General features: G+C 43.6%; 1 protein-coding gene across 1 annotated transcript; it reads right to left on the bottom strand.

The window, feature by feature from the left end:
- Positions 1 to 4,625: 4,625 nt before the first annotated feature.
- On the bottom strand, positions 4,626 to 8,333 carry LOC119015059 (cholecystokinin-like). Its single transcript, XM_037090670.1, has 4 exons — positions 8,178 to 8,333; positions 7,459 to 7,579; positions 7,231 to 7,386; positions 4,626 to 5,075 (listed from the first exon to the last, which is right to left on the bottom strand). Exons 2-4 carry the CDS (start codon positions 7,577 to 7,579, stop codon positions 4,939 to 4,941), a joined length of 414 nt encoding a protein of 137 aa, XP_036946565.1. The 5' UTR covers positions 8,178 to 8,333; the 3' UTR covers positions 4,626 to 4,938.
- Between the last annotated feature and the right edge of the window lie 1,863 nt (positions 8,334 to 10,196).

Here is a 10,196-nt window from a genome sequence, read left to right on the forward strand (position 1 = left end):
CAAGAACTTCATCTTGTGATTTCCTCTTTTCCCCGACAGGGAATCATTATTCATCCTCCTCCAGCAGATGGAGCTCACGAATAACCCAGAAAATATTCAGTGTGTGAAGTATGTTGCAGTCGTCTGTCCGTCCACATTGGTCCAGTCATAATCCATTACCCATTCCCTGTCCGTATCTCTTGTGCTGTGAGGGAGATGATGAGGGCTGCTCATTAATCCCTTATTAGCCACAGGGTGAGCGGGAGGTGAGCAATAACTGAAAAATGTCGCTCTGGCGGCTGAGGAGGCTAAGTGGAGGAAATGAAATGTGACTCATGTTTCAAATGTCACTGACATCTCTCACTGTGGATACTTGCCCTCTTGGAGTAACATTTTGTTCATTTAATTCGTTGAAAACAACAAATCAGCTGCCCCCTGAGGTGAAAGAGGAAATCCATCGTCAAGTGCAAATCTCCTCTTCTGGGCTCAGACATGACGTACAGCAGTGGCTCCAATTCTTTCTTACCTGATCTAACACGAAAAAACCCCACTGTTTTTGTAGAAACTCGTATTAAACTGGAGGTTAATTAACATTATCACTGTTAGTAACTGACAAATTTATAGGTATGGTGATGTTGGTCCACCACTTAATCCAGACTGAAATATCTCAATAACCCTTGGATGGACCGATTCTGTATAGATGGTTCACAAATAAATTAAATCCACTGATTTTAGTGATCACCAAATGTTTCTTGTAATGCTACTATGAGGTTGATATTTGTGGTTTTAAATGTCTTGACAGATATTTATCAGATTAAGATAAAGATTGGTTGAGTATTGCATCATGTGATGTGAAAAAAGTATGATAAAACCTTCTGTGGCTCTGGAGGATGCTGTATGTAATCTGAAAAAATGCCTCCAGAGATGTCTCTCAGTGAGCATGTTGCATTGTGGGTAATGAAGGCTTACAGACAGTATAAGATTTCTTTTATCAGCTTCGATACAGAAGAGTCAGATATCACTTCTATTCCACCATTCTTCGTTCCACTCCTAGATTACCCACAATGCCACTGACTGACATTCCTGTAAGCAATTTAACAGATTACCTGCAGCGTACTCTGAAGCTATAAAAGACTGTAGAACACCAGTTTTTTATTCTTCTTCTCGTGTTTATTTTCCTCCTGAGCCAGTATTTCTAGCATCATCTTATCATCACCACGAGGTTCCCGGGTGTTTACAGTCTACAGTCCTTGTGCCAAACTATGCTGAGAATTGGTGGTAGCTTCATATACAGTTTAGCTACTCATCAAACTCTTCATAAGAAAGCAAATGCATGTATATCTTAAAGTTATTCGTATGTATTGGGATATTTGCTGCTGGGCCTTGTGGAGATGGATCTATACTATGTAATCTTGGCTTCACAGGCTTTTAGAAACCAGTCCAGAGCATCAAATAGGAAATCTCCCTCTCTGCTTTTAAGTTCTTTCATTTGAGATGCCAGTGAAATGCCTTTTAACTGACTGAAGCTGCTCTGAAGTTAAAGAATGGATATTTTTGAGGCAGACAGTGCAGAGAATGAAAGGCGGAACTTCGGGCCAGTTTCATCGATGGTCCAGGAAGAGCTCTGACCATCTGCTCGTCACCGTTGCTGGATCCTCATTACAGCCACGCTCTTGGAGCTCATGTTCTTTTCATGAGTGTGTGGCTTTGCACATTAGCACTCAAAACCAGAGCACTTATGCATGTATGAGTGCTTGAATTCGTCTATGTAAGATGGTGTAGGCACATGCATTCGCCTTTTGACCTTTTTTGCATCAGTGGCACTCCTTGCAGCGATCCACACATCCACACACACACACACACACAGACGTTTAGCAGCAGTCCCACTTCAGCCTCTAAACCTTTCCTCGAGCCTTTAACTCTGAAGTTTTCAGCCTCGGCTCTTTAAACAGAAAGTTTGAGTCAATTCCCTCGGCCCTCTCAAAATCTCGTCTGTAAATTTCTGATTCAAGTGCGACCTCAGTCCAAGCCAGTGGCTTCAATGCCCAACACACACACACACACACACACACACACACATAAACACACAGCCAGCCCTCTCTTTCCCCCAAGGCATCCAAAAGCACTTCTCTGAATAATTCACCGAGCCTGCTTTGTTCATCGATCCCTCTCTCCAGCTCTCACTCACACAGACACATCTTTCACTTAACACGCGGGGCCAGGAGCAGCATAATAGGCTGCTTCATCACAATTCACCACCACCGTGAATTCCTCCTCTGTCTTTACTAATACCTCCTACAGGTTGCATCCAGCAGCCTGTCTGCTGGCTTCTGTAACTGCTGTTGTTGTCATTATCACTGTAACAAAGACAAATGAAGTGTCAGGTGAGCTCCAACAACAAGTGTCGGCACCCCGTCATCAAATCTCTTTCCTGAAAAAGTTTCACCACACGTTTTCTCATAAATTTCTTCATAACACCAAAACATCCTGGGCCCCCTCGAGAAGCCAAAAGCAATTATTAGGCTTTATTTCAAGCCAGCTTTAATAATTCAATCGATATCAGTTTCTCCGAACCGTTTCAATATTTAGCACAGGCGTTAAAGCTCATAATGATCTCGCTGTTCTTTTGAAGATCTTCCTCAACATTTCCCAGCACGCTTCCTGAATGATGCATTCACTGACTTTCATCTGCTTCATGCGGCTGCACACTGACACTTCTTCTCACCATCAGACATCTCCTCTCACATTCATCAGTCCCTAAAACCACCGTAGCCATAATTCATCACGTTGCAGCGTTCTCTCTCCTGAAATGCAGGATGTTTGTTTTTTTTTCTCAGTTTCATCCTTCTGCATCAAGCAAAGAAGCCGACCTCTGTCGCTGGAGGAGCGGACTGAAATCATGTTGTTAGTTTGTGTTATTGTGATTGTAAGCACAAATGCAGTGAAGCCTGGATTATGTAATGTATGAACACACACCTCTATTCATTTCCATGCGAGAAGGAGTGAGATGACAGTGGGTTTCATTTTGATACATTTGATTTATGGCATGTAACATTTTATATGAAAGAAAATCAACTTGACAGAGGAGACGTGGATGACAGCTCCCGTGGGAAACGCTTTATTATTCATGGACCTGCAGGCAGACTGAGGTCTTATCTTTCATGGTGATCTGTACAAAGCTTGAGCAAAGATTTGACATTGAGTTATATTAAAAGGACATCAAACATCACTTTGAATATTAAGGGGAAAAATGTATATCCCAAAACACAGAGGGAAAAAAAATGCACAAACACACCATTTCTACAGTCTGTGCCTCATCACACCGCTGACTGCATTGCAACATTTGTAAGTGTGATACCACTTGATATTTTTAAGGAGACCTCGGGACATTTTCTGTTTCTATGTTTGTGGCGACAAAACCAGATAGAACCAGACTGCTGCTGCTCATATTCACCCAGATGCAAATTCAAAGAATGCTGTATAATGACTAACAAATGTCCTCGAACCTCTGCAGCCATGTTTGTGGAAAGCAAAAGAGTAAATTTCAAGTCAAAAGGTGACCTTTCCTCACCCTAAGCAAGTGGTTTTTGTGCCTAAACCCAACCTGAACATGAGCGCAGCATTGTCCCAACACAGAACAGAAAACTGAACTTAAAAAATGTGAAGTTGCAACTTAAAGAAATGTGAAGTTTCAGCATATCCTTGGTCTGCAGAATCGTAAAACCTATAGTCCAGAAGTGGAATCTTATCTTTGAGTATATGGTGCTGAAACGCATGAAATTCAGTTCAAAGAAGTTCACATTATATCATGAAGTTTACTCATGGGAAGTAGCGAAGCTTCAGAGGGATTATTGCCTCAGCTGAGGAGGATATTATGTTTCAGCTGTGTCTGTTTATGGATTGGTCGGTTTGTCAGAGTCACACAAAAACTCTTTGAAGGAAATGCGTGAAACTTGGATAGAGAAGCGGTCCAAGATCTGAAGAGCCTAAGCACTTAATGGGTTTAAAGTTAAAGTTTACAGCGACACAAGACTTTGATATTAGTTTGATATTAGGCTTGATTGAATTAAAGGAGACTGCCGGGCCTGGGTGGTAGTTTTCAGATCATAATTGATTGTTTCAGATTAATGTCACAATACCAAAGATCTCATTGGCTGTGTAGTTTCAACACTGGGGAAATGTGTCGACACTGTAATCCTGTAATGTAAAGAATTGTGTGCGTCCCTCAACAATTCTCACCTGTTACTGTGTGTGTAGTCACTGTCAAAATCATTGCAGAAGTGAGTAAAAGCTTAACCGACACTGACATTGATAAACATGTAATATAAAGTGTTTAAGGATGATTTAATGTCCTCTTATTCATCAACTATCACCAAAATGACTTTTGGAGCGCCTGCGTGTTTATCTGCATTATGAATTAAAGTTACCTGCTCATGCTGCCTTCCTTAATCTTCACATATTATTGTTCATACCACTATAGTACAACAGTCATGCATAACAATATGAGATTATATTCGGTGCAGTGATGAGGTTCAGCAGATAATCCTGTTTTGTTACAAACTGCTTTAATGCACCCAATAAATATTAATGGGTCTGATTTAATTCAAGCAGCATGTGTTGTATTAAAAGAATTCACATGCAGAAAGTGATATTTTCAATCTTTATTCAGTCCAGTGAGTCTCAACAGACCCTGAAACCAACCTCACCTTCTTCACCCAAAACGCTTAAAGAAACCAGAAACAAACGAACTTTGGACAGTGAGAGCTTTTCTGCAAAATTTGGCATATATGTATATTGCATCATTACGGTTTTACAGACAAATGTACAACAAATACATCATAAATAGACTCTTATTGTGAGACAGTGACGAGCCAGCTTTGCGTGGGGGGTTGTTGTTTTTTTTTTCTTCTTGTTTTTCTCGTGTGGCCGTTCGGAGGGGGGTGAGCCGGGACCTCCCTCTTACGAGGAGTACTCGTACTCCTCTGCGCTCCGGCGGCCGAAGTCCATCCACCCCAAGTAGTCCCTGTCTGCTATCCGGTGGTTGGCGCTCAGTCCGCCGCCTCTGCTGTTCGCCGTGGAGTTCCTGCGCACAGAACCTGGGAGGGCACGGAGAGGTGGAGGTGATGGAGGAGAGTGGGTGGAGGGGAGACAGAGCGGGAGGGGAGTGAGCTGGGCTGGAGACTCCTCAGCCAGAGGAAGCTTGTTTGAAAGGCTCTGATTGTGGGAGGATGCGCCTCTAATCACATTGTTTTATTTTCACTAATTTAGCCTTTTTTTTTTTTTTTTTTTTAACCAACTAGAACATCATGGCTCCAGTGGAAACATTACGGTGAAATGTGGCAGTTTTGGGGTGAGATCAGACACACACATGCTCTCATAAAGCCCCGCCGTTACAGGCTTAATGCGCTGAAATGTACTTTCTGTGACTGATGCTTTTAATATCCAAAACGTCGTCACTTTTACAACATTTTCGGTCAGACTTTACACCCTCAGATGGCAGTTTAGCAGCTCGTCGTTACCAAATTACACTGTTCAGATGTGTTGTTCATGCCTTCCAGGGGGAAAGTCTCGTGTTTGACGACTGATGATGTTTGGTCCCTGCGGCTCGTTTGGTTTTGTAAAAAATCTTCTTATTTGGATTTGATTTGGTGAGGGATTTATTTATTTATTTATTTATTTATTTATTTATTTATTTATTTGCTGTGAATCCGGTTTTGCTTTGGGACATTTTAATTGTCTGTTTCTCGTTATATTCGCACACATCCACACGCACGCAACACACAACGAAACAAAGCAGCAGCTGGACTTTAGTGTGACAACATATCATTACCCTCTGTTCTCAGTGTGTGTGTGTGTGTGTGTGTGTGTGTGTGTGTCCACTCCCTTGAGATAAACGTTTCTTCCTCATCAGTCTGATCTCTGAATCTCCCGTTTTCTTATTTACTTTTTTGATTCCGAGTGAAGTGTTTTTTTTTTTTTCTCTTTGTTGTTTTTATTTTTTTTCACCCACACCCACCTACGCAACATGCCCGCACGCGCGCGCACACACACGCACGCAAACACACACAGCGCGCCTCGGCTCCCTGGTGTGCTGAGAAGATTGGCTGCAGAAGGCTCGACAACGACACCTCCTACACCGAGACATGCAAGTGAACAGTGAGCGCACGAACACGGACGCCCACAAACACACACGCATGATGAAGAAGGAGGCGCGCAGCCTCTTAGGTAACTCTGGTTTCAGCGGCCCTTTGACATTTCGTAGACTTCGCTGTCTGGTTTGAAGAGCTAATGAGTTGATTTGCATTTTTCTCCTCCTATGGTTTTGTGCTAAAAGTTATGTAACAGCAAAATAGAAACTTTTTACGGCTTGATTGTGTAAATGTGGCAAAATCTGATGCGTACGTGTGTGTGGATGGAAAACGTGGCGCATCACGTCAAACAGAACAAACAAAAACGCATCGCTCACGTTTCAAGAGATAAAACTCACAATCTCACCAATCCCACCATTTCCTCAGTGTGCTGAGAGTGAATATCGACACTGACGATGCAGAAAAGTTTTCTTAAAGAGAATTTCGTGCCTTTTTTTTTTTTCTTCTTGATCCCACGATAAAAAACATCCTGCTTGCTGTCAGGGTTTCGAGCTGTGGCTATGGTTCCGCAAAGTCAGTTTCTGAAAGCCAAGCTGAAGGTTTCAGGTCTTGGCAGCGTGTAAAAGTGTCTGGGTGTGTGTTGTGCACAGTGACAGCCCAGATATCGCCCTGTCCTGTCACACGGAGAGAGAGATCAGAGTGCTGAGCGCCTGGAATTATGACAGGGTTGAGGGTTTGTTATCTTGGCATCTGAGGGGGGAAGAAGCCACTGAGAGTCAGACTGACTGAAATAAGTGAAATAAGATGGCTTGACAAGAATGGTCCGGAAGTCTGCACACGCTAATACTCGCTCTTTCAAACCACAAAAGCTTTTCAGAGCCACTAATTCATTTTACAAAGCAGGCTGTGCACTGATTCCAGTAATTAGCAAGACCGAGGGGAGGAGAATGGCAGGGAAGAGCACTTGTCTCTGAAAACGAACCTGGGATGCAAATATTGTTGTTGCCAGATGTTTTTTCTCCACGTACTCACATGCACACACACTCATCCACCCCTGCAGGGACGACACCAAAACACATGTAGTATAGAGACACAGAAGCACACACACACACACACACACACACACACACACACACACACACACACACACACACACACACACCTTTCCTGGAGGAGATGAGTCTTGCCAGCAGCTCGCTGAGGTTGGCTCGGGAGTCTGCGTCCTCCTCAGCCAGAGGAAGAGCTTTCAGCTGGGGGGCAGAGCGGCTGTGTTGGAGGTGGTGCTCTCCCAAGGTGTGGGTGTCAGCCTCGAGGAGAGCTAAACAAAGACAGCAGATGTCAGATATGAAAAACCTCCTGTGATATTAATGAAAGCTGTGCAGATTTGTACCTTCAGATGGAACAGCGACGGAGCGCTGGCCCTCGTCGAGGAGCTGGGAGGAGAAGGGGAGCCCCAAACAGCTCGTACACAGGACTGCCAGCACGACACACACACACAGCCCTGCAGCCATCTGAAACACAGGAGAGGAGAAAGACACACACGGGGAAAGTTTAATTAGGAGCCCGAGCTGCAGTCCAGTCTGGGTTTACTGCAGGCGCTCTCCAATGGTCAGCTTCCACATCTTACAATTGAGACCATCTGCCAGACAGCGCCGCTTTCACAGCTGATGATCACTGTGGCTGCTGAAGAGGCGAGCGAATCAGAGCAGCATATTCAAACTGCCATCCAGAGGCAAAGCATGCAACACAGACTCCTGACATCCTGAATTTCAGCAGGTCAGATCAACCCGATTGTTAATGCAGGTGAAATTTCTCATTACCACTCTGCTGTCGATAACAAGGAAGCAAAAGAAAGTATTTCTTTTTGATGTAGTGTTAGAATAAATCAACCACATTTGATGCATCCACATAGAGAGACATTTGAAACAAACTGTATACATCGTGTCATCTTTAACTTAAAATAAATCGCTGTTTCTGCCTCAATGTTTGAATTCTAGTCTGGTTTGGAAGAAGGAAAAAAAAACGTGTCACAATATAAAAATCATCTCATAAAATGATCACAATCTTTCATCTGTCGTGTAGTTAAAAGAGAAAAAGTGGTTTCCTTACCTTGAGAAAAGCGGTTTAGCGTGTTAGAGGAGTGTGTGAGAGTGAGGAGAGCACTTCTCTGCTGAGTGGGAAGGAAGCCCCTTTTATACTCCCTGCTCAGCGCCCTGTGTGTGTGTGTGTGTGTGTGTGTGTGTGTGTGTGTGTGTGTGTGTGTGTGTGTGTGTGTGTGTTGCCTCGGTGTAGATCCATGTGTATTCCTCGGTGTGTTTGCAAGCCTTAATGCGAGTGGATTAGCCACAACCTCAACAGCGTGCTTCAGTTTTATCGTCTGTTTGCTCATCATAAAATTCAACTCCGGGAGCTGCCTTGTTGTATTTTAACAAATGTCCTGTGTGTGTGTGTGTGGTGTGTGTGTGTGTGTGTGTGTGTGTGTGTGTGTGTGTGTGTGTGTGTGTGTGTGTAATAGAGTGTGTTTCCGTGCACATGACAGGATTAAAAGTAGAGCCTGAAACTACTCTTGAATTCATGAAAAGTTATTTATTTAGCTAAAAAAAAAAGTGTTGTTATTCAGGAAGATGTGCGTATGAGTATGTGTGTTTGTGTTTGTTTGTGTGTGTGTGTGTTTGTGTGTATGTGTGTGGGTGGGTGGGTGATGGGGAGGCTGTGTGGTCAGGCATGTGTGGGAGTGTGTGTGTGTTTCTGCACACCCTCACATGTATTGAATGTCAGTGGATGTTCACACTTAAACAGTGGGCGGAAGCAGAGAGGAGGCTTCAGTTTTGTTCATTTAACAGGTGACTGAGCTCGAACTGAGACATCTCCACCGTCCCCCGACCGTCTCTCCCCCCTCTCTCTCTCTCTCTCTCCCCCCTCTCCGTCTCCCCCCTCTCTCTAACCAGCCAGGATTAACCCCGGCTCATTGATCATGCAGGTGTAGCAAATCCGTCAGCCTGAGTCAATAGCTATTGATCAGCTGTTGTGTGTTAATGTTTTTATTAATGAGGCCGACAGCCCCGCTGATGCATGACAGGATTAGGATATCTGCTGTTTGTACCTGCTGAGACAATGTGGAGGAGAAAGTGTGGCATCATTGAGACTGTTAACTAAGGTTAATGTCCACTTGGGACCCAGAGAGGGAAACACACACATCATCCTTTTATTGCTGTAGTCTGATAGGAAGATAAATGAGTGACAGATATGAAATGGAGGGCTTACTGAATACACACACACACACACACACACACACACACACACACGCACACTGTGATCAGTCCTCAAAAGTAACACTATTCTGACAGTGCTGACAATCAATTAAATATGGATCAAGTGCTGATTTGCTGCCAACAGAATTAAAATAACATCAGTGAAACTAAGAGTAGATGAATGACGTGTTTGAAAGCGCAGTCCATCGTCCAGATAAAAGGAGGCTACTTGAGGGGATTGACAGATATTTCTTTACAGGAACACAGGCCGACATAATTTGAAATTGTGACCAGTTAAAGCAAAGTTCGAAATTTGTACTTTGTCAGATTTGACGCCCCCACTGTTTCTGAGTGCTACACAACTGTTGTGAATGCAAAAACGTTGACAACAGCGAATTTTCGGTCTTCTGTAACAGTTTATCAGATGTTATGTATAATGTATGATGTTTTTTCCTCTATCACAGTCCTGTTCAGTCGCTTCATTTTTGTCTTGTGCAAGTGCATAGAGGCTGCTGAGGCCGGTTCCTTTCTGTGCTACCAAGTGTATCACACTGAGTTCCGGATGATTACCTGAAGATACTAGCACAGAAACAAACGAGCTTCCTCGTGTGGGAAGCCCGACGCGTTGATTACCGAGTGCGGTTAGAAATGCTCAATTCCGTTCTTTTCCCTGTCCGCTCTCGATAATAACGGTTACAAACTGGTAGGTAAGACACATATGAACTTTCATTGCATTTCGATGGAGTAATAATCACACATTTTCATCCTTGAGCTTGGCAATCAACTTGTTGGGCTTCCCCACAACAGGAAGCTATTGCAGGAGAGTGGTGAGTTGTGTTCACTTTACAATAGCAACCCGGCTAATCTAGCTGCTGTT

Source organism: Acanthopagrus latus, chromosome 3, assembly GCF_904848185.1.
Source record: "Acanthopagrus latus isolate v.2019 chromosome 3, fAcaLat1.1, whole genome shotgun sequence".
Taxonomy (NCBI): Eukaryota; Metazoa; Chordata; class Actinopteri; order Spariformes; family Sparidae; genus Acanthopagrus; species Acanthopagrus latus.